Source organism: Vulpes vulpes, chromosome 6, assembly GCF_048418805.1.
Source record: "Vulpes vulpes isolate BD-2025 chromosome 6, VulVul3, whole genome shotgun sequence".
NCBI classification, from domain to species: Eukaryota; Metazoa; Chordata; class Mammalia; order Carnivora; family Canidae; genus Vulpes; species Vulpes vulpes.
Window position 1 is genome coordinate 133,123,929 of NC_132785.1, and position 25,576 is coordinate 133,149,504.

The 25,576-nt window shown below is 42.5% G+C and overlaps 1 pseudogene and 2 gene segments (V, D, J or C); all 3 read right to left on the minus strand.

The window, feature by feature from the left end:
• Positions 1-1,565: 1,565 nt before the first annotated feature.
• LOC140599267 (immunoglobulin heavy variable 3-48-like) lies at positions 1,566-7,053 on the minus strand. The segment is given in 3 exon segments: positions 1,566-1,663; positions 6,530-6,856; positions 6,959-7,053. Coding segments are annotated over 3 exon segments (471 nt in total).
• Positions 7,054-11,606: 4,553 nt separating this feature from the next.
• LOC140599237 (V-type proton ATPase subunit E 1 pseudogene) lies at positions 11,607-12,395 on the minus strand (annotated as a pseudogene).
• A 12,242-nt stretch (positions 12,396-24,637) lies between these two features.
• LOC140599268 (immunoglobulin heavy variable 1-69-2-like) lies at positions 24,638-25,131 on the minus strand. The segment is given in 2 exon segments: positions 24,638-25,002; positions 25,086-25,131. Coding segments are annotated over 2 exon segments (411 nt in total).
• Between the last annotated feature and the right edge of the window lie 445 nt (positions 25,132-25,576).

Below are 25,576 nucleotides of genomic sequence, written 5' to 3' on the forward strand. Positions count from 1 at the left end.
GCAGTAAGGATCCCAATGTTCCCTTCTTCCCAGCACCAATCTCATGGGCAGTGTCCTCCACATTGATTCTGGGCTGGGTGTGACTTGTTTCACAGCAACTCTGAAGAAAATATGATTCAAGCAGAGATAGGGAATTTTATGCATGTTGGTTTTGTTTGTTCTCCCAGCATCTGGGAACCTGCAGGTCTATGGACAGGAGGGTCCAGGCCTGCCCTTCAGAGTATCATTCCCAGGTTGACACACTCTGTCATTGCTTCCAGCACTCTACCCTATACCCATGGGGGAATAACTCAGTAAACCTGCAGACCCTGGATGTCCCCTTTCTCAGAAGACACAGACAAGAACCCAAATTGAGGTCATGGAGGCCCCTGGAAAGGGCAGCCTCCCTAGAAGCAAAGACAGCAGTTGATGCAGGAATAGGGTTCCTGGAATGCTGCATGTTGGATAAGTGTCTCCTACCTGAGTGACATGGAAGTGTCTCTGAACTGAGGTTATCCCTCCTGGAGATCAGTATATGTCTCACCTGTGCAGATGGGCTTGCACATGGGTCATGTTTCAAGAATAGAAGAGCTGCACATAAAGACTGTAGTGGAGGAGATACATCTGCTTCTGTTTTGGATAAAATACCTCCTCAATAAAAAAAAAACCTCCTCAATGGATCTTGGTGTTGTGTGTAGGCAGTCCTCGTGGGTCTTCTACAGGATCACCAGTGCTGCTGTGCTCTGGGAGGATTCTGGTCACATACAGGAGACCTGGTCAGTGCAGGGACTCTGGGCTGTGCTGACTGCTGTGGTTTAGTGTGGACACCACCAGGCATGAACTACAGCCTGAGAAGAGGAAGCACAGGAGCTACCATCCATTCACCATCTCTGGGCTACAGATGAGTTCCTGGTGACCCCATGATTATGGGAAAGTTGACCCTGAGAATTGGAGGAGCAGAAATATCAGCGTCATGTCAGCTTACTCATGTAATGCTCTAGGTCACCTGGTGGGTTGGGCATCAGAGGGGCAGGTGAGTGGGTTCAGCTTTTTGAGAGTGAACCCAGATTCCACATGAGTACTCATTACCAGACAGCTCTGGTTCTGTCCATTCATGGGGCTCCATCTTGCTGGTGGACACTCCTCCTGACACCTGCTCCTTGCACCCCAGACAGCAGGGTCTCCTGTATCTAGGCTTCTGCCAGAACCCTCATAGATATTCAGGTTAAACCAACAAACCAAAAGTAGGGAGATGTATTGGCCAAGACCCCCATGAAAAGAGGGAATGTCCAAGGTCCATGGCATAGGAGGCTGTGGTCTGTATGAATATGGAGGGCCCTATCTTAGAGCTGGTGTCACTTTTGCCCATGAACACCTTTCATTCTACTCCTCAGACACATGGGCGTCCTGTAGCCCATAAGCTTTAATCCCTCCTGAGTCCCTGATGTGGTGGTCCTGTGTGCATAGGGTCATAAAATATCCTCATGAGTAAATGCCTGTGATTCAGAGGGAATGGACCTCCGCTGGAACCTACACAGGGGGCTCCAGAGGGCAGGTCTCATTCCTTAAGCACAAGACACCTGTGCTTAAGAAGCTGTGTCCTGTTTCAGGTGAAGAGCTGGGTGCAGGATTGGGTCCTCCTTAGCTTCCAGGCTGAGCTGGAACATGAGGTCCAAGGTCACAACTGAGGAACCATGGCCCATATGAGGACACAGAGGAACCATCAGCTCTGCCAGTAGAAATCTGTGGGTGTTCAGAGGATCAGGAATGTTACTCTTTCCTTTGGCTGAGCCTCTTCCTACAGTGTAAAGTGTACATGGGGAGTCCATAATTGTTAATTATGTAAATACCTGGTAATATTGGAGAACAAAGAATGTACAGAGAAGAAACAATGAATACAGAAATGATAAGTCACAATGAAAGCAATAAATAACTGCATTATATCAAGATTTTTCTGGGGAATAGAAAAAGAAACAATGTGAACTTGCTAGTTTTAATGTTTTGAGACTCTCTACTCTACTATACATGTGTTGCAATCTTGGGGTTGAGAGACAGAAGCATAGGAGGCAGAGGGAAAGATAGAATATGCAAAAGGGAAGAATGTTTTCTGTGATAGATTTATAATTCATGAAATATTCAATGTACATGCAGGTACCTGTCCATGAGGAACACAGAGAATGGAAAAATCAAGGTGAAGAACCAAGATGCTCCAGACATGCCCATAATAAGCACATGTCAATCTGTCCAATCACTTTCTTTATTCCCATGTATAATTGGTATCTGGATGGTGGTGGAGGCTCATCCTGGTTTCGGGAACCATGGAAGCCCCTGTGTAGTCTGATCTCCACGTCTCCTGTTCCGTGGGAGGGGGACACTGACACTTCCATTTCCAACTCAAATTGTTATGTTCTTTCCTAAAACCATAGGTGGCCCGGGTGAGCAAATTACTGTTTTGGTTTGACCTTAGGTATCATTATGTTTATTAATGTTTCTCTTGTTTCTATGGTACCTGGCCAGGGCATGATAGGATTGTTTGTTTGTTTGGTGTTGAGTTTAATAAGTTCTTTATAGATCTTGGAAACTACCCTTTCTTTGATATGTTATTTGCAAATATCTTCTCCCATTCTGTAGGTTGTCTTTTAGTTCTGTTGAGTGCATCCTTTGATGTGTAAAAGCTTCTTGATGAAGTCCCAATAGTTCATTTTTGCTTTTGTTTCTTTTGTCTTCGTGGATGTATCTTGCAAGAAGTTACTGTGGCTGAGTTCAAAAAGGGTGTTGCCTGTGTCTCCTCTAGTATTTTGATGGAATCTTGGCTCACATTTAGATCTTTCATCCATTTTGAGTTTATCTTTGTGTCTGGTGCAAGAGAGTGGTCTAGTTTCATTCTTCTGCATGGGGATGTCCAATTTTTCCAGCACCATTTATTGAAAAGACTGTCTTTCTTCCAGTGGATAGTCTTTCCTCCTTTGTCAAATATTAGTTGACCATAGAGTTGAGGGCCAACTTCTGGATTCTCTATTCTGTTCCATTGATGTATGTGTCTGGTTTTGTGCCAGTACCACACTGTCTTGATGATGACAGCTTTGTAGTACAACCTGAAATCTGGCATTGTGATGCCCCCAGCTATGGCTTTTTTTTAAATTCCCCTGACTATTCGGGGTCTTTCCTGATTCCACACAAATCTTATTTTTTTTTTTTTTTTTTTTTTTTTATGATAGGCACACAGTGAGAGAGAGAGAGAGAGGCAGAGACACAGGCAGAGGGAGAAGCAGGCTCCATGCACCGGGAGCCCGACGTGGGATTCGATCCCGGGTCTCCAGGATCGCGCCCTGGGCCAAAGGCAGGCGCCAAACCACTGCGCCACCCAGGGATCCCCCCACACAAATCTTATAATAATTTGTTCTAACTCTCTGAAGAAAGTCCATGGTATTTTGATAGGGATTGTATTAAACGTGTAAATTGCCCTGGGTAACATTGACATTTTCACAATATTAATTCTGCCAATCCATGAGCATGGAATATTTTTTCATCTCTTTGTGTCTTCCTCAGTTTCTTTTAGAAGTGTTCTATAGTTTTTAGGGTATAGATCCTTTACTTCTTTGGGTAGGTTTATTCCTAGGTATCTTATGCTTTTGGGTGCAATTGTAAATGGGATTGACTCCTTAATTTCTCTTTCTTCAGGCTCATTGTTAGTGTATAGAAATGTCACTGACTTCTGGGCATTGATCTTGTATCCTGCCATGCTGCCAATTGCTGTATGAGTTCTAGCAATCTTGGGGTGGAGGCTTTTGGGTTTTCTATGTAGAGTATCATGTCAACAACGAAGAGGGAGAGTTTGCCTTCTTCTTTGCCAATTTAAATGCCTTTAATGTCTTTTTGTTGTCTGATTGCTGAGGCGAGGAATTCCAGTACTACGTTGAATAGCATTGGTGAGAGTGGACATCCCTGTCTTGTTCCTGATCTTAGGGGAAAGGCTCCCAGTGCTTCCCCATTGAGAATGATATTTGCTGTGGGTTTTTCATAGATGGCTTTTAAGATGTTGAGGAATGTTCCCTCTATCCCTAAACTCTGAAGAGTTTTGATCAGGAATGGATGCTGTATTTTGTCAAATGCTTTCTCTGCATCTAATGAGAGGATCATATGGTTCTTGGTTTTTCTCTTGCTGATATGATGAATCACATTGATGGTTTTATGAGTGTTGAACCAGCCTTGTGTCCCGGGGATAAATCCTACTTGGTCATGGTGAATAATTTTCTTTTTTTTTTTAATTAATTTTTATTGGTGTTCAATTTACCAACATACAGAAAAACATCCAGTGCTCATCCCGTCAAGTGTCCACCTCAGTGCCCGTCACCCATTCCCCTCCAACACCCGCCCTCCTCCCCTTCCACCACCCCTAGTTCGTTTCCCAGGGTTAGGAGTCTTTATGTTCTGTCTCCCTTCCTGATATTTCCCAACATTTCTTTTCCCTTCCTTTATATTCCCTTTCACTATTATTCATATTCCCCAAATGAATGAGAACATACACTGTTTGTCCTTCTCCGATTGACTTATTTCCTTAATGTACTGTTGGATCCTATTGGCTAGTGTCTTGTTGAGAATTTTTGTAGAGGAAAACCTCTTGATCACTGTTTTAGTCAATACAGGTAACAGAAAGATATCTAAACTGGACTGTAAAACAATGATATAAAGAATAGAAGGTAGACTTGAAGAAAGGATAGAAGACAATAGAGGTTCCATTTCTGCTGAGATAATTGAGCTATAATTGATTCTGGCCAAATTAAAAATAATATAATCAAGATGCTACCCAAAATGGAGATCATAAAATGATGATGTAAGAAATGGAGGTGTAAGTCAGCATTAGGGAAGATAAAATTATGGAAAATAATGACTGAGAAAAAGCTGAAACAAAGTTAAACAACCAAAGATGAAGATTTTCAAAAATCAGCAAATTTTGAAACAATAACATTTCTAAGATAGAAGACCCTAGGAGGGCAGAGAGAAAAAGGGGCAGATGATTTATTCCATGAAATAGTAAGTGAAAAGCTCCCTAATCACAAATTACACAGACATCAACATACAAGAAGTACAGATACTCACATGAGATTTAACAAAATAGACCATCTCCAAGGAATTACATAGTTAAACTCACAAAAGACTCAGACAAGAAAGGAGTCTGGAAAGCATCAAGCAAACTGCTCTCATGACCCTCACAGCCATCATTCTATCAGCATCTGGAAGATGATGCTCAGACTCAGGTCCCACAGGGTCAGCAAATCCCCTTTCCCTGGAAAGGTTGATAAATCACCATCCTTATACTAAAGTTCCACAATCTCCCAGCCCCCTGACTGCCTGTAAAGGTTCTCACTCCGTGTGTCCACTGGGTCTTGTTCACACAGAGTCCTAGGATTGTCCACAGGTTCCTCCTCTCTGTAGGAGTGAACATGTGAGAAATCCACCCTTTACCTCATGGATGGAAGTTATCAGGGACTTTTCATGACAAATGCAGCAGGAAAAACCATAGCATCAGTGAATGGGGTCCACGTGTCACTAGTGTCTTTTCCTGTGCCCCCTGCTGGAACATCATACATGGACTGGGTGGATTAAAAAACAGACACTCATTCCCACAGTTCTGGAGTCTGGGAAGCCTGAGTTCCAGCTGCAGGCAGATGTGGTGTCTGGAGAGAGCCCATATTTTATCATATCCTTTCAATTATTCCCTCACATGGGGACAAGAGAATGGAGGTTTCCCTGTCCTGGCATATAAGGGGCCTTATCCAGACATGACACTGCACCTCCTGACCTGAGTGCTCCCATAAAGCCCCACCTGCTCCCCTCATTACATGGGCTTATGATTCAACATGGGGATGGTAGAGGTCACACAGTTTGAGCAATATCAACACCTGAAGGATCCATGAGTTATTCCCTCCAGATGGAAAGTCTTCCAATCCAGCTCCTCACCCTGAGGATCCTCAGGGATCCAGTAGAAGATTATGGTCCATGTGTGAACTGTGTGCACACATGACCTTCGGAACCAGCTGATGACCTTGAGTAGAGGACAGCTTCGAGCTGAGAGTCTGGGTAAGACCTCAGGTGTCTTCTATTTCATGCTTTTTGCTGTTTTCATGATATCACTTTACTCATTTTCCAATATTTCAGATAGTTTCTCTCTACTTGGATTTTGACTACTTTTACTGGTTGACCTCATATTCATCATTCTCAACATGGATATATTTGTAATTATTTCATATTTAGTCCCAAGTGTAATCAAGTCTAAGCATATGTGTGTTATCTCCATATATCAATAGTTGCTTCCTAAAAAAAAAAAAAAAAAGAAATCCGAATGGAATAGGTAAACACAGAATCATGTGTCCAGAGAGTCTCCCTGGGGAAATTGCTCCATGGACAGGAAACCCAGACCCGGACAGGAAACCTGCCCAGAACCTCCATCTGCACCTGCTCCCGGGCCTTCAAGACAGAAGTGGTGAGGAGTGTGCACCCCCTGGTGGTCCCAATGCCCTTCTACACGGAGGTTTGTGTCTGGGCTCACACTGATGTCGCCTCACTCTGTCCCTCGCACAGTAATACACGGCCGTGTCCTCGGCTCTCAGGCTGTTCATCTGCAGATACAGCGTGTTCTTGGCATTGTCTCTGGAGATGGTGAATCGGCCCTTCACAGCGTCTGCGTAGCTTGGGCTACTTCCACTGGCATAAATCCATGCGACCCACTGCAGCCCCTTCCCTGGAGCCTGTTGGACCCAGCCCATGTGGTAGTTACTGAAGGTGAATCCAGAAGCCACACAGGAGAGTCTCAGGGACCCCCCAGGGTTCACCAGGTCTCCCCCAGACTCCACCAGCTGCACCTCACCCTGGACACCTGCAGACACAAGACATTCTGGTCAGAACACTGTCCCACATCCCTGTTTCTCTCACTCACCTCCACTCACATACTCAAAGTCTCTTGTTCTCCTTGAATTACCTTTAAAAATCACGACAAGGAAAACCCAGCTGAGCACTAACTTCATGGTGAGTTGTCTGTATTCTGTCCTGATCCTGGATCGGGGTCACCTGAGAATCCTGAACTGGGGATCCTCTCCAGGCTGCAGGGTCCTTGCTGGGATGGTTTTATGAGTGGAGGGAGGGTCTAATTTGCATGTCCTCTGACTATATAAGCAACTCCAAACTTAAAATCCATCTTTACACGTTATAAAGAAGGATTACTTCAAAATTCTAGATCACTTTGTGTAGATCACACTGTGACTATATGATGTTCAAATTTACCAATGTACTTATCTTTGAATTTCTCTGTGGCCTTTTTTACACTTTCATTAATATAGTTCATTTTTAGTAGAGTATTTCATCTGCTTAGTAAAACTTAAGCAAAATTATTTATTTTTGATGCCTGTCTATATTATTTTATTTATTTATTTTTTAATTTTTATGATAGTCACACACACACACAGAGAGAGAGAGAGAGAGAGAGAGAGGCAGAGACACAGGCAGAGGGAGTAGCAGGCTCAATGCACCAGAGCCCGACGTGGGATTCGATCCCGGGTCTCCAGGATCGTGCCCTGGGCCAAAGGCAGGCGCCAAACCGCTCCGCCACCCTGGGATCCTTGATGTCTATCTAACTGGGATTATTTTTTTTAACTCAATCTTTGTCTTTTATTTTAATAAATTTATTTTTTATTGGTGTTCAATTTGTCAACATACAGAATAACATCCAGTGCTCATCCCGTCAAGTGCCCACCTCAGTGTCTGCCACACAGTCATCCCCACCCCCCACCCCCCTCCGCTTCCATCAACCCTAGTTAGTTTCCCAGAGTTAGGAGTCTTTCATGTTCTGTCTCCCTTTCTGATATTTCCCACTTATTTTTTCTCCTTTCTCCTTTATTCCCTTTCACTATTTTTTATATTCCCCAAATGAATGAGGCCATATAATGTTTGTCCTTCTCCAATTGACTTATTTCACTCAGCATAATACCCTCCAGTCCCATCCATGTCGAAGCAAATGGTGGGAGATGGAAAAATATTCCATGCTCATGGATTGGAAGAATTAATATCATGAAAATGTCAATGTCACCCAGTGCAATTTACACGTTTAATGCAATCCCTATCAAAACACCATGGACTTTCTTCAGAGAGTTAGAACAAATTATTTTAAGATTTGTGTGGAATCAGAAAAGACCCCGAATGGCCAGGGAATTTTAAAAAAGAAAACCATAGCTGGGGGCATCACAATGCCAGATTTCAGGTTGTACTACAAAGCTGTGGTCATCAAGACAGTGTGGTCCTGGCACAAAAACAGACACATAGATCAATGGATCAGAATAGAGAACCCAGAAGTGGACCCTGAACTTTATGGTCAACTGTTATTCGATCAAGGAGGATAGACTATCCACTGGAAGAAAGACAGTCTCTTCTATAAATGGTGCTGGGAAAATTGGACATCCACATGCAGAAGAATGAAGCTGGACCACTCTCTTGCACCATACACAAAGGGAAACTAAAAATGGATGAAAGATCTAAATGTGAGACAAGATTCCATCAAAATCCCAGAGGAGAACACAGGCAACACCCTTATTGAACTCGGCCACAGTCACTTCTTGCAAGATACATCCACGAAGGCAAGAGAAAGAAAAGCAAAAATGAAGTATTGGGACTTCATCAAGATAAGAAGCTTTTGCACAGCAAAGGATACAGTCAACATCTCTAACTGGGATTATCTCATTAATTTCATATAAATAACTTGTTGGTGTATAGAAACAGCTTTATTGAATATGTTGATTTTATATCCTGGATTTTCCCTGAGTTCATTAGTTAGTTCTAAGTGGTTTTGTGAGGCTTCTCCTCATTCAATATGTATAAGAATTTTCATAAGCATGCAATTTATTTTTCTTCCTATTTACTGATTAAATATCTTTTTTTATTACATAATTTCTCTGGTAATCTTTGAGTTAGGGGCAATTTTTTCCCTCCTTGTTGTCAATTTTTTTGTCTTTTCTAATATTTTGGATTATATAAGACAGACCTAGGAAAGAAAAAGTATTTCATCTTACATGTGGATGAGCTACCTAATATATGGTGTGAAGTGGAATCTTGTAATAGGACAGTATGTCTGTTCATGGCTTCTACTGTTTCTGACGTTTTGTTTTGTTTGTTTAGGTGGGTGTTGAGTTTGATAAGCTCAATGTATATTTTGGATTCCAGACCTTAAATAGATAAGACATTTCCAAGTATCTTCTCCCATTCTGTAGGTTGACTTTTAGTTACTTTGAGTGATTCCTTTGCTGTGAAAATGCTCTTTCCTTGATGAAGTCCCCATAGTTCATTTTCCTTTCCTTTCTCTTGCCTCTGGAGACACGTCTAGAAGTGGTTGCAGCTGAGGTAGAAAAGGTGCTGCCTGTGTCATTAGGAGTCTGATGGTATCTTGCCTCATACTTAGGTCTTTCATCAACTTTGAGTTTATTTTTGTGAATGTTGCAAGAAAAGTGTTCCCATTCATTCTTCTGCATGTGGCTCTTCAATATTCCCAACACCATTTGTTGAAGAGACTTTCTTTTTTCCATTGGATATTCTTTCCTGCTTTGTCAAGATTTTTTGACCATAGAGTTCAGAGTCCATTTCTGGGTTCTCAAACTGTTCTATTTATCTATATATCTTTATTTGTGTCAGTGCCATACTGTCCTGATTATCACAATGTTGTAATTTACCTTGGCAACCAGAATAGTGATGCCTCCAGCTTTGCTTCACTTTTTCAGGATTGCTTTGGCTATTTGAGGTGTTTGTGGTTCCCTACAATTTTTAGAATTTTTTTCTTTAACTCTGTGAACAATGCTGGTGGTATTTTTATATGGATCGCTTTGAATGTGTAGCTTGCTCTTAGTAGTATAGATATTTTATCAATATTTATTCTTCTAATCTATGAGAATCAATACTTTCTATCTACCTGTGTCTTCCTTACTGTCTTTCAGAAGTGTTCTGGAATGTTTAGACTATACATCCATCCTTCTTTGGTAAGAATCATTCCTCATTATCTGATGATTTCTGGTGTAATTATAAATTGCATCCAGTCCTTGATTTTCTTTTTTTCTGTTTCATTTACACTATAGAGAAAGCCACTGACTTCCTTGTATTGATTTTATATGCTCAGATTTTGCTGAATCCCGGTATCAGTTCTAGCAATTTTTCAATGGAGTGTTCGGGATTTGTAGGTAAGTTGCCTGTTGTATGTGAAGAGTCAAAGTTTGACTTTTTCTTTGCTCATTTATATGGTTTTTACTTCTTTTTTTCTGACTGCTGAGGCTAAGACTTATAGTACTATGGTGAAGAACAGTTGTGACAGTGGGCATCCCTGTCCTGTTCCTGTTTTTATGGGAAAATTTCTCAATTTTTCCCTATTGAGGATGACTTTTCTGTGTGTCTTCTGTAGTTGGCTTTTATGATGTAGAATATGTTCCCATATCCCTATACAGTAGAAGGTTTTTATCAGGAAATAATAATCTCTTTTGCCATATGATTTTTGAGCATGAGTTGAGAAGATAAAATGGTTCATATCCTTTTCTGTTATTAATGAGATACATCACACTGATTGATATGCAGACGCTGAACCACACTTGCAGAACAGAAATTAGCCCATTTGGTCTTGGTGTATTTTCCTTTTAATGTGCTGTTGGATCCTGTTGTTTATGATGTTTGTGGGAATTTTGCATCCATATTCATCAAGGATATTGGTTTGTAATTCTGCCTTTTAGTTGGATCTTTGTCTCCTTTTGAGGTCAAGGTAATACTGACCTCTAAGAATGAGTTTGGAAGTTTCCTTTCATTTCTATTTTTGGAACAGTTTCAGACATATAGGTATTAATTCTTTTAAAATGCTTGTTGCATTCCCATGGGCAGCCATTTGTGCTTGGGATTTTGATTGTTAGAAGACTTTTAAGTATGTTTGATTTTCATTTCCTGGTTTTGGATCTGTACAGCTTTTCCATTCATTTCTGTTTCAGATTTAGTTGTTTGTACATTTATAGGAAGGCATCCATTTGTTCCAGATTGCCAAATTTATTGGCATGTTATTGCTCATAATATGCATTCTTTTAATAATATATTTTTAATTTATTTATTCAATATTTTATTTTATTTATTTTATATTTATATAAATTTATTTTTTATTTTTTATTTTTTTAAACCTTTTGTTTTAATAAATAAGACATATTCATGGCTTAGGTTTTAAATCACATTTACGATGAGGAACACTTCTAGGCCCAAACAGGTTAGCGGTGAAGCGACTACTGCTGGGAGGAATGCATGGCCCCCATGCACTTTAAGCCTAAGAGCAAAGACGTCATGTCAGAGATCACTGTACACATCCCCTCTAGGCTCAAGAACTGGAAGACTGGAGGAAAAGCAGAGACTTGGTGAAGCTCCTGTGACCACCATCTGATACCCTCACCTTCACACTACACAAGCCGATGAAAGTTGTGCTACTTTTAGATAAGCTAAGAAGGAACTTTCCTGATTATATGAAGTGAAACTTTCTCTATTGTTAACAACTAGGATAAGGGCATTAGCTGCACAGAGTATCCACTGACAAATACAGACTATGAGAGAAGGGAAGAGGAAGCCACACAGATATCTCATTTCTTCTAATGTCAGAAACTTCCACACCACAGCAGGAGAGCAGTGGATGAACTCTACCTCTCCCAAAGGTTTAGTCCAAAAACTTCCTGTTGGCATTTGCACCAAATAAGGCTCCCCGTACTTCTGGCATCATCTGCTGGGCTATGAGGTCCAGCCGGCTTTCTAGAGTATTGGAAACCTTTATTTTACAATCCCCATTATAGATCTCCACTCCACCAGCTATTTCCTCAGGCAGGTAGGATTCCTGATCAATTTGGACATCAACATCTTTTTTGGTGGCAATTTTATACATAGGAATTGCTTTTTGCACTGCAGCCTTTACCAGAGGGAAATCCTGTTTCCTGCAATGAACAATCATTCGGGGCTCCAACAGTTGGTACAAACCCTGGAGGACCAGTCCATCCAACAGCACTTGGTACCTGGTTGTATCTTTTACCACTTTGCTGAGTCTCTGTTTTGCTTCATTTAGTAGGTCTGTAATAAGGTCATCTCTTGCTCTGAGGACTTTGAGCCTTGCTTGATTCATCAAATTAGACATCTGAATTTTCTTCTGCTGCTCAATCTGCTTTTCTTTCTTCTCATAGTATTCCATAATCTTCAGTCTTTGGGTTTGCACAAGACGACCTTTCTCAATGTTGAACTCTTCCTCTGCCTTCGCATCTATTTCCTCTGCTTTCTCGTTGGCTTCTTGTTCAATAAAAGCCATCATATGCTTAATCTGCTTCTGCACGTCGGCATCGCTGAGGGCCATGGCAAAAGCTGTGCTAAGCTGGAAGGCCGCTGGCTCGAGCTTAGCCTGGAAGGCGACAGCAGAAAGCAGGAAAAGCAAATTTATTTTTTATTGATGTTCAATTTGCCAACATATAGAATAACACACAGTGCTCATCCCATTAAGTGGCTCTCCTCAGAGCCCGTCACCCAGTCACCCCCACCCCCCACCCACCTCCCCTTCCATCACCCCTAGTTAGTTTCCCAGAGTTAGGAGTCTCTCATGTTCTGTCTCCCTTTCTGATATATCCCACTCATTTTCCTCCTTTCCCCTTTATTCCCTTTCACTATTTTATTTAACTTCATTTCGCCAACATACAGTAACCCCAAGTGCTCATTTCATCACGTGCCCTCCTTAGTGTCCGTCACCGAGGTACCAAGTCCCACCACCCACCTCCCCTTCTGCAACCCTTTGAGTTTGAGAGATAGGAGTCTCTCATGTTTTGTCTTCCTCTCTAATTTACCCTTACTCAGTTTTCCTCCTTCCCCTGTGATACCTTTCACTATTTCTTATGTTCCACATATGATGAAACCATGATGATTGTCCATCTCTGATTGACTTATTTCACTCAACGTAATACTCCCTAGGTGCATCCATTTTGATGGAAATGGTAACTATTGATTCTTTCTGATGGCTGAGAAATATCCCTTTGTATATATAAACCGTATCATCTTTATCCATTTATCTCTCAAAGGACATCGTGGCTACCCCCAGAATTTCGCTATTGTGGACATTGCTGCTATGAATATTGGGATGCAGATGCCCTGATTTTTCATTGTATCTGTATCTTAGGGATAAAACCCCAGCAGATCAATTGCTGGGATATAGAGTAGCTCTATTTTAACTCTTTGAGAACTTCCACAGAGTTTTCCAGAGTGGTTGTACAAGTTCACATTCCCACCAACAGTGCAAGAGGGTTCCCCCTTCTCCACATCCTCTCTAGGATTTGTTGTTACCTGTCTTGTTAATTTTCACTGGTGTGAGATGGTATCTCCTCGTGTTTTAGAAGTGTTTTTCCCTGGTAGCAAGTGATATGGAAGGTTTTTTCATGTGCTTGTTGGCCATGTGTAGGTTTTGTTCAGCGAAATTTCTGTTCATGTTTTCTTCCCATTTCTTGACTGGATTCCTTATTTCTTGGGTGATGAGTTTTAATAAGTTCTTTATACATGTTGGCTACAAGCCCTTTGTCTGATATGCCATTTGCTAATATCTTCTCCCCTTCTGTAGCTTGTGTTTTAGTTTTGTTGATAGTTTCCTTTGCTTTGAAGAATATTTGTATCTTGAGGGTGCTCCCAGAATTCATTTTTGTTTCCCTTCCCATCCTTGGTGTTTTCTTGAACTTAGGGAAAGTTCTGATTTCCCCACTGAGAATGATATTCACTGTGAAATATCCTAGATAGGTTTTATTATATTAAAGAATGTTCTCTCTATCTTTCAATTTGAAGAATTTAATCAGGAATGTAGGCTGTATTTTGGAAAAACAAAAGTAGAGCTATCCTGCAATCTAGCAATTGCACTACTGAGTATTTACCACAAGATACAGATGTGAAATAATGGGACACCTGCCCCCCAATGTTTAAAGCAGTAATGCCAACAATAGCCAAATTGTGGAAGAAGCTGTGATGTCATTCAACAGAATAATGGATAAAGATTATATGGCTTATATATACACAATAGACTATTACTCAGCTATCAGAAAGGATGAATAACCACAATTTGCTTTGATGTGTATGAAACTGGAGGATATTATGCTAAGTCAGTCAGAGAAGGACAGTCATCTTGGTTTCACTCATATGGGGTGTATAAAAATAGGGAAAGGAATTATATGGAAAGGAGGGAAAATGAATGGGAAAAAATAGGGAGAAAAACCATGAAAGACTTCTAATTCTGGGAAACAAAGTGAGCGACTCTGGAAAGAAGGTGAGTGGTTGGGTGGGGTGACTGATGAACCAGCATTAAGGAGGACATGTGATGTGATGAGGACTGGGTGTCATACAATATGTTGGCAAATTGAATTTAAATAAAGACAATATAGACTACCATATGTTGTGTTAGCTTCTAGCTTCTGTAACGTCATACATGGATGGGGTGGATTAAAAAACAGTCAGTCTTAAGCTCTGGACTCTGAGAAGTCTGAGGTCCAAGTGCAGGCAAATGTGGTGTCTGGAGTGACACATGTGCTAGTCCGTCATTCCCCTGTCACCTCACATAGGGCCAGTGGGCAGGAAGCTTTCCCAGGCCTGGTGTATAAGGGCCCTGATCCCATCATGAGCCTGTATCTCCTGACCTAAGTGCTCCGCTAAGGTCTCACCCCTCCTCCCATCACATGAGTGGTTTCAACATGGGGATGGTAGGTTATACACAGTGAGCTGATATAAGCACCTGAAGGATCAATGAATTATTCCCTGAAAGTGGATGGTCCTCCAATCCAGCTCCTCACCCTGAAGATCCTCATGGATCCAGTAGAAGCTGGTCTCTGAGCACAGTGTAGACATGACCTTCAGAAACAGCTGGTGACCTTGGGGAGAGGGCAGCTTCCTCCTGAGAGTCTGGGTAGGTCCTTGGTCTGTTTATATTATCATTTTATGTTTCATCCTGCTTTGATATATCATTCATTGTCTTTTCCAGGGATTCAGACCATTTTCTACTTAGAATGACAATTTCTCTTTTTCGTCCTCCCAGATTACAAACATGTTTAGTGTAATTAATCCTCACACCATATCCTTTGTTTCTTGATTTCTAGCTCCATGACCTTCCTTCAACTGTCTTCTTTTCAAAATATAGAATAGGAAATCAAACAAGAATCTAAACCTTTCCTCCTTTGATGCAGGGAGGACAGTGACTCCATACAAAATGGTGAGGGTGATAAAGATTTATACTCGTGTGTGTGTGTGTGTGTGTGTGTGTGTGTGATTTTGACTCCACCTCCTTACCTTGTCATGTTGGAAATCCCTCTGAGTGCCAGGCAGTTACTAACATTATTGTGAGCATTTTGCCAATAATTGACCTCAACTAAGGGTCTCTTTTCTCTTGTGTTCATTCAAGATTCCTCTGTACCCTGATGTGCTGCATGCACTTAAGCTGCTTCTAGCAAGACTACATTTTGTTAGGGTCCTTGTTCCATAGAAAGTGACACTGGGACCCATGAAAATGTTCATATGATGTGCATGGAGTTATTTGTAACTGATTAATATTTAGGATCAGAATAAATTAAGTACAACTATGTGCAAATGTATAGTTGATTCTCTAAGGCTCTAAGACAGAAACTGAATAGGAAAACACATAATCAAGTGTTCAGAGAGGCTCCCTGGGGGAAAATGCTCCATGGAGAGGAAGCCCAGACCCAGACAGGAAACCTGCCCAGAAACTCCATCTGCACCTGCTCCTGGGCCTTCAAGACAGAAGTGATGAGTAGTGAGCACCCCCTGGTGGTCCCGATCCCCTTCTACAGGGAGGTTTGTGTCTGGGCTCACACTGAGGTCCCCTCCCTGCGTCCCTTGCACAGTAATACACAGCTGTGTCTTCAGCTCTCAGGCTGTTCATCTGCAGATACACCGTGTTCTTGTCATTGTCTCTGGAGATGTTGGATCAGCCCTTCACAGAGTCTGCATAGTATGTGCTACTTCCATCACTTCTAATGTATGTGACCCACTGGAGCCCCTTCTCTGGAGCCTTGTGTACCCAGCCCATGTAGCAGCTACTAAGATGAATCCAGAGGCCACACAGGAGAGTCTCAGGGACCGCTCAGGTTTCACCAGGTTTCCTCCAGGCTCCACCAACTGCAACTCACCCTGGACACCTGCAGACATAAGACATCCTGGTCAGGAACTGTCCCAAATTCCCTGTTTCTCTCATTCACCTCCACTCACATACTCAAGGTCTGTTGTTCCCCATGAATTATCTTTTAAAACAGTGACAAGGAGGTCAGCCCCAGTGGCCCATTGTTTAGCGCCGCCTTCAGCCTGGGGTGTGATCCTGGCGACCTGGGATCAAGTCCCACATCAGGCTCCCTGTATGGAGCTGCTTCTCCCTCTGCCTGTGTCTCTGCCTCTCTCTCCTCTCTCTCTCTCTCTCTCTGTGTGTGTGTGTCTCATGAATAAATAAATACAATCTTTAAAAAATAAAAGCAATAAAATAGTGACAAGGAAATCACAGCTGAGCACAGACTCCATGGTGAGTTGTCTTTGTTCTGTCCTTATCCCTGAATGGGGTCACCTGGGGCTCTTGGGGAAGCTGGGCCTCCTCTCCCAGCTGCAGGGTCAGAGCTGGGCTGGTTTAATGAGTGGAGGGATGCCCACTTTGTATGCCCTCTGAGTATATAATATGCTCTACACTTCTATTTGATTCTTTACAAGTTATAAACAAAGATTCCATGACATTTGTAGGCATCAGCATGTATAATGTCTTGTGACAATATGAGGTGTTCTAAACTGTGAACACAATTACTTTTGTATCTCATACCTTTAAAAAAAACTTTCTTTATTGTAGAAATTTTTAGTATGCACTAGTTTACCTCCTTCCTGAATCTTAATATTATAAATTTAATTTTTAATAGTATCAATAGAATATATGGTTAATTTCTTCTTAGATAATTTGTTTTCAGTGTGTGGAAACATAGCTTTATTTGTATTTTTTTTTAATATCCTGAAGATTACCTAAAATCATTAAATACCTCTAAGAGTTTGTTTGTGGAGTTTGTAGAGTTTGCCCCAGTAACAGATCTTGTCATAATTAACAAATAAGTTTTCTTCCTCTCTTCGGATTAAATATATTTTATTTTTTCATTGCCTACATTTCCTGGGTAGGTCTTCCATTTGTTGGGGCAGCAATGTGATCCTTCTATTCTTCTGGGTTATTCGTATGACATAACAACGCAGTAGACACAGAAAGGTCTAAAGGGAAATGTACTTCATTTTTCCTTGGCATGAACTACCTAGAATTCGACACCCAGTAAATGATCAAACTATGCAGACCTTGTGCCTATGAGACAATATAAATGTTTTGGAGATCTAAGGCCAGGACTTGGTTTTGGGCCACTGAATTAGTGACAAAATTTCAAGGGTTGTTTGCACAGCCTTCTGGACCCTAAGGTCCCTCTTCTGTATCTAAGGATGTTTCTCAACTTCAGCTACAGGGAAGGGAAATTCCCATAGAGGATATATTTTCTTCTATCTGTGGACTCAGTGTCCTTTTATTTGAATAATATGATTTATTCATGAAACACACACACAGAGGTAGAGACATAGGCAGAGGGAGTAGTGGGTTCTATGCAAGAAGCTGATGATGCTCTCAATCCCTGACCCAGAATCTCACTGTGAGCCAAAGGCAAAAGCTCAACTGGTGATCCAACCAAGTGTCCCAGGGGGATGCACTTTTCATAAATAGACTTAAATTCCCTGAAACAGTTTTAGTATCAGTAAGTTCACTTGTAAACTATGGAATAGGTCCGAAGAGCAGTTAGATATTGTCATCTATGGGTCATGTTACTTGGAAGGTACAGAAAATGGTTAGAAAGCTCCAATTTATATATATGATTTAATATAAATAAATAGATAACAGGTAAGCAATAATGCAGGTGTCTGAGGGGTTCTGGTAATTAACACTCCAAGGGGAACCTCCCTTATCTCCAGAGTAAGCTATAGAAGCATGTGGGTATTAAGCTCAACATGGGGTAACAATGTTGCATCAAGTGATGAGGTGACACTTCATGACTGTCAGTATAACACAGCTTTGTATGGAGATGGTAACACTCAAATCACACAGGGTCATCACAGCCACATTATGTGGAAATGCCAGAGCATCAGTACTTGGGTTAATGTGTCACTACGGTCATACCCTGTGCTGGGACCTGGAACATCAGACATGGACTGAGTCTATTTAAACAACAAACACTCATTTGTCACAGGTCTGGAGTCTGGGAAGTACCAGGTCATTGTGAAAGGAGATGTGGTGTCTGGAGAGTGCCCAACTCCTAACCCATCCTTTTCCTTTCACCTCACATGGGCCCAGGTAACAGAGTATTTTCCAGTCCTGGTATATCTGGGCAATTTCTGTCAATATAATGTAAACTTAACCAAGACTTCTCAATCATAAAGCATAGTAGTTCAGTTATAGGATGTTCAGGAGACAAGTAAACATCATTCAAGGGATTCAACTCTTCTCTTGCAAAAGAGGTTGTTGTGGTTTTGGTTGTATACAGAATACATATTTCATATAAGGTGAATTGAAGAACTTGATTTTTTTTCAGGATGAGTGTGGTGTATGGAGATGAATATGGATACCCAAATTTGCAGGAGGCTGACATGTGATGGTTAATTCCATGTGTCAATAGACTGGCCCATTGGTGCACAGATTAAACCTACTTCCTGTGAATGTCTGAAATGGTGATTGCAGAGACTGGTATATGCATCATTGTCTCTGTGTAAGTGGGCATCCTCCAATTCATTAAGGTCCTGAATAGAATAAATGGCAGAAAGATGAAGACTTCCATCATTCTTCCTTTCTGCATGCTTGATATGGAACATCCATGTCCTCCTGCCTTGGAGAAAGTCACACATGCATGTTCCCAGGTTCTCAGGTGAGAGACTAGTTCAGAGTCAGATAATTACCCCACTGTAATTCCTAGGTCTCTACCTCATGAATGTACATCATGGACTTCTCAGTCTACTCAGTAATGGGAGCCAATGGGCTATGAGTTCTGTTCCTCAGGAGAATCCTGACCAGTTCATGCTATTACATCTTGCAGGGTACAGTAATTTCAGAAAGGTTCAATCCTATAATGTCCTAAGAAGCAAATTGCTATGAAGGAAGCATCATGTTGTGTGTTTGGGACAAGAGCTGGTTGAAGATAGTGAGTAGCTATGACATCCTGAAGAAATCTCATGATTCAAGAAAGGAGAGACCTCCAGTTCTTGGACTCAAATGGGGGAAGCCAGTTTTTGCTCATCCTGGGGACAATTCATAGATCCTTGCAGACTGAGAAGTGCAAATAAGATCTCAGGGTGATACAGTCATATATGTAATACAGGCAGACAATTATTTTGACTAAGATATAGTCTATTGCACTACTGGGCCTACCTGAAAGATACAGATGCAGTGAAAAGCCGAGACACTTGCACCCACAGAGTCAATGTCCACAATAGCCAACTGTGGATGGAGCCTAGTGTCCATAAAAAGATGAATGGATAAAGAGGATGTGGTCTATGTATACATTGGAATATTACTCAGCCATTAGAAATGACAAATACCCACCATTTGTTTCGACGTGGACAGAACTGGAGGGTTTTATGCTGAGTGAAATAAATCAGAGAAGGCAATTATCATATAGTTTCACTCATATGGGAATATAAAAAGATAGTGAAAGCCACTATAGGGGAAAAGAGAGAAAATGAGTAGGAAAAATCTGAGAGAGTCACAGAGCATGAGAGACTCCTAACTCTGGGAAACGAACAAGGGGTAGTGGAAGGGGAAGTGGGCGGTCGGTGGGGGTGACTGGGTGATGGGCCCCGAGGGGGGCACTTGATGGGATGAGCACTGGGGGGTTATACTATATGTTGCCAAATCTAAATCCAATAAAAAATATTCAACATACAGAGGAAGGGGACAAGATGGTGGAGGAGTTGGGTCCTCAAATAACCTGGCCTCGCCAACACAGGCAACACCCTTTTGTATTTGGCCACAGTAACCTCTTGCAAGATACATCCACAAAGGCAAAAAAAAAAACAAAAGCAAAAATGAACTACTGGGACTTCATCAAGATAAGGAGCTTTTGCACAGCAAAGGATACAGTCAACAAAACTAAAAGACAACCTACAGGATGGGAGAAGATATTTGCAAATGACATATCAGATAAAAGGCTAGTATCCAAAATCTTTAAAGAACTTATTCAACTCAACAGCAAGGAAACAAACAATCCAATCATGAAATGGGCAAAAGACATGAAGAGAAATCTCACAGAGGAAGACATGGACATGGCCAACATGCACATGAGAAAATGCTCTGCATCACTTGCCATCAGGAAAATACAAATCAAACCACAATGAGATACCACCTCACACCAGTGAGAATGGGGAAAATTAACAAGGCAGGAAACCACAAATGTTGGAGAGGATGCGGAGAAAAGGGAACCCTCTTACACTGTTGGTGGGAATGTGAACTTGTGCAGCCACTCTGGGAAACTGTGTGGAGGTTCCTCAAAGAGTTAAAAATAGACCTGCCCTATGACCCAGCAATTGCACTGTTGGGGATTTACCCCAAAGATTCAGATGCAATGAAACGCCGGGACACCTGCACCCCGATGTTTCTAGCAGCAATGGCCACAGTAGCCAAACTGTGGAAGGAGCCTCGGTGTCCATCTCCTTCCATTTTGAATGAGAGCCTTGCTGGATAAAGTATTGTTGGTTGCATGTTCTTCTCATTTAGGACCCTGAAGATATCCTGCCAGCCCTTTCTGGCCTGCCAGGTCTCTGTGGAGAGGTCTGCTGTTACCCTAATACTCCTCCCCATAAAAGTCAGGGATCTCTTGTCTCTTGCTGCTTTAAGGATCTTCTCCTTATCTTTGGAATTTGCAAGCTTCACTATTAAATGTCGAGGTGTTGAATGGTTTTTATTGATTTTGGCGGGGGGGATCTCTCTATTTCCTGGATCTGAATGCCTGTTTCCCTTCCCAGATTAGGAAAGTTTTCAGCTATGATTTGTTCAAATACATATTCGGGGCCTCTGGCCCTTTCGGCGCCCTTGGGAACCCCAATTAAATGTAGGTTTTTCTTCCTCTGGCTGTCGTTTATTTCCCTTAATTTATCCTCATGGTCTTTTAATTGTTTGTTTCTTTTTTCTCAGTTTCCCTCTTTGCTATCTACTTGTCTTCTGTCACTCACTCGTTCTTCCACCTCGTTAACTCTCATTGTTAGGACTTCTAGTTTGGATTGCATCTCATTCAATTGATTTTTAATTTCTGCCTGATTGGATCTAAATTCTGCAGTCATGAAGTCTCTTGAGTCCTTTATCCTTTTTTTCTAGAGCCACCAGTAGCTGTATAATAGTGCTTCTGAATTGGCTTTCTGACATTGAATTGTAATCCATATTTTGTAACTCTGTGGGAGAGAGGGCTGTTTCTGATTCTTTCTTTTGAGGTGAGGTTTTCCTTCTAGTCATCTTGCTCAGTGCAGACTGCCCAAAAACACGTTGTATTGGGAAAAGGAGAAAAAGAGAGGACAGAAAGAAGGAAAAAAGAGAAAAAGAAAAAATTAAAAAGGAAGAAAAAAATGAAAAAAGAGAAAAAAATGAAAGAAAAAGAAAGAAAGGGAAAAAAAGGGTGGGGGAAGCAATCAGAATTAAAAAAGAAAAAAAAAAACAAAAACACAGGGGAGGGATCCCTGGGTGGCGCAGCGGTTTGGCGCCTGCCTTTGGCCCGGGGCGCGATCCTGGAGACCTGGGATCGAATCCCACGTCGGGCTCCCGGTGCATGGAGCCTGCTTCTCCCTCTGCCTGTGTCTCTGCCCCTCTCTCTCTCTCTCTGTGACTATCATAAATAAATTAAAAAAAAAAACACAGGGGAGTATCTTTTGATTCTGTATACTTTAAGTCCCTTGACTTCCCCTGGAACTGGTCCGTCCAGCTGGTCTTCTGGGGGAGGGGCCTGCTGTGCTGATTTTCAGGTGTTAGCACTTGGGGGAGCTGCTCTGCCCCTGCCTGGTGCAGGGCTCAGTGCAGGTTGTTCACCCCCTGAGGCCCCAGGAGGAACAACCACAGTGGCGGGGCCAGCTCTGCAGCCCTGGAGTCAGCCCCCGCAGTAGCTCCGGGGCTCTCCATCTGCAGGGCCTGGAGGCTCCGGGCGGGGTTGCTGATCTGTTCAGCTTGGAGCAGGAGCGTCCTCGCTGTCCTGGGCCCTCCCGGCCTCTGCCTGTCTCTGGGGGAGGCCGGATCCTGGGCTGTGTCCCTGTGCCCAGTGCTCTGGAGTCTGCGCTGTTGGATTCGCACTCCCGCCCCGCAGCCCCCTCTGCGGAGCCGCCGCCCGAGGCCCTCCATGCTGCTCCGGGCCCCTCCGTGTGCGCTGCAGCCCTTAGGGAGCTCGTGACGCTCTCCCGGGGTGCAGGTGCCTGTTAGTGTCCCCGGGAGCCCGAGGGCATCCCCACCCTCCTGGGTCCTGCTCTAACTCCCTGAGAGCCCCTTTCCACCCGGGAAGGTTGGTGCAGCTTCTGCTTCTCCGGGACGGGGCTCTCCTGTCCTGGGGACACTCGCCCCGGCCTCAGCCCGGCTCCTCTTGGGGCCCCTCCCCCTTGGCGGCCTTTTGTGTCTTTATTTCTTTTTTCCCGTCTTCCTACCTTGATAGAAGCACGAACTCTTCTCACTGTAGCGTTTCAGCCCTTCTCTGTTTAAATCTCAGGCCAATTTCATAGATTTTCAGGATGATTTGAAGGTTATCTAGGTAATTTGTTGGGGACAGGTGATTTGGGGACCCTACTCCTGCCATCTTGCCCCTCCTCTTCTGCTAAGTTCTTTATACATTTTGGATACTAGGCCTTTACGTAATGTCTCATTTGCAAATATCTTCTCTCCTTCTGTATTTTGCTTTTTAAATCTTGATTGTTTCTTTTCTTGTGAAGAATTTTTATCCTGATGAAATCCCGTAGTTTATTGATTTTTTTTGCCACAGTTTCATTTTCCTGTGGAGACATGTCCTGCAAGATGTTGTTTTGACCGGTGTCATAGAGGTTGCTGCTTGTGTTCTTCTGTAGGATTATGAATGACTCCTGTCTGACATTTAGTTCTTTCATACATTTTGAGTTTTTTGTTGTGTCTGGTGTAAGAAAGTGCGTCAGGTTCGTTTGTCTGAATATGGCTGTCCAAGTATTACAACACAGGATTTCAAGGACTTTTTTTTCCATCGGATATTTCTGTCTGCTTGTTGAAGAGGATTTTGCCATAAATGGGAGGATCATTTCTGGATCCTCTATTCTTTCCCATTTATCTATATGTCTGCTTAGTACCATATCCATACTGTCTTGATGATCACAGCTTTCTAACACTCCTTGACATTGGGGGTTGTGATGCCTCCAGGTTTGGTTTCTTTTTCATAATCCATTTGGGTATTTGAGGTATTTTCTGATTCCATTCAAAAATTAGAGTTGTTTCTTCCAGCTCTGTAAAAAATGTTGATGTTAGCTAGATAGGAATTGCATTACATATGTAGATTTTCTTGGTAGCATAAATATTTACATATTGATTTTTTTCTATCCCTTGAACATTGATTTTTTTTAAATATCATCGTATCTTCCTATTTTTTTTCCTGTGTATTCTACAGTTCTAGAGTACAGATCCTTTACTTCTTTGGTTTCGATCAGGCTTAAGGACTGTTGTTACAATTATAACTGGGATTGATTCCTGGGTTTCTCTTTCTTCTGTCTTATTGTCAGTATGTTTAGAAATGTACTTGACTTCTGTGCATTGATTTTATAACCTGTTATATTGCTGAACTTCTGTATGAATTGACTTTAGATCGACCTCCAGATGGTAGGGGAATTAATGTGTGCAAACCTGAGCCCTATTTGTGATACCTGGACACTGTGGCCACAGAAAGACTATAGGTGTAGTTTCAGACCACATTATCCCAGGTCATCCAATGATGCCGTGTTTCTGGTGCCCACAAGTACAAGCCCTTGGATCAAGGACACTCATGGACTGGGCTGTGTGGGGAGGAGCCTCTGCAGAAACTCAGCACTCAAGTGGGGACAACAAGGATGGTGTGCTGATGTAGACTGAGCTTGAACCTGGCACACCTATCAGCCCAGGACTTGTGACAATGAGCTCATGAGTGTCTACCAGAATGTGATGTCTGTTATACTCAAACGGAGAGTGGAACACAGAAATTCATCCATGGCATTAACATCCTTTCTTTTCTCCAAGCACATTGTCACATTTCAAAAAAAGTGGGAAAAATATCTGTCCCTTTTGGGGCCAAATCTACTGTCTCAGGCCCTGAAGCCCAACACATTCCAACAGTTCCCAGATGATACCTCAAGGAACTTCCCCTTTTAGGTCCACATAGGTTACAAAAATCCCCACTACAAGGATAATAAAATTTTTTTTGATACAAAGTGTTTAACCAGGAACATTCTTTCATTATAACTGTCGTTTCAAACCCTCTTAGAGAGAATGATGTGCACCTGAGTATATTAACTATGTCCAAAATCCCTGACACATTGTTATGAGGAAGTCAGAGAACCCTTGTCTGTGTCACTCCTCAACTCACTATCACAGCTGCACTCTCACCAGGGTTTCTGACACTCCCAGGATGTGGGTTTTCATACTGTGTCTCCCAGAGTAGTACATGGTTGTGTCCTCAGCTCTCAGACTGCTCAGCTCCATGTAGGCTGTGCTTGTGGATGTGTCTGTCATCAGGGTGACTCTGCCCTGGAACTTCTGCACATACCTTGTGGCACCATCTTTGGGATCAATCTGTCCCATCCAATCAAGCCCTGCTCCTGAAGCCTGTCGTACCCAGTGCATATAGTATTCAGTAAAGGTGTATCCAGATGTCTTGCATGAGACCTTCACGGATGTACCTGGCTTCTTCACCTCAGCCCCAGACTGCACCAGCTGGACCTCAGAATGCACACCTGTGGAGAGGAACAGGAGGGGATAAAGTTATCTTGGATTGACCTGGTCCTGTCCTCAGGCTTACTTGTGGGACATTCCTTACCTGTGGCTAGTGCCAGCAGGAAGAGGATCCTCCAACTATAGTCCATGGTGACAGCTCTGCTCACAGGGCCTTCTGGAGGGAGCGTGTGCAGGTGTTGGTGATGCTGCAGGGCACAGATATTTCCATCCTTAACCTAGTGCATCTTAGATCATTTGAGAATTCATGAGATGGGTTATTTCATACTCAAGATAAGGCTCATCTAGAGAAGGAGCTGATCACCATCACAGGGCTGTGCTGTGTAGGGACCTGCACAGTCCTAATCTTCATTGGTCAACAAATGTCCCCTTCTAAGTCCCTGAACTGTGTGCAGACAGAAGGCCTCCCACTGAAGGTCTGAAAGCCACAGGACATCCTCTTCATTGTGAAGCCACCTCTGAATGACAGAGACTCTCCGAACCTGTTGTTTGCTCTGAGATCTGAATGTCTTATTCCTGGATCAGTGTGTCTCCAATATGCTGCATTCCGTGAAATAATCAGTGTATTCCATCATC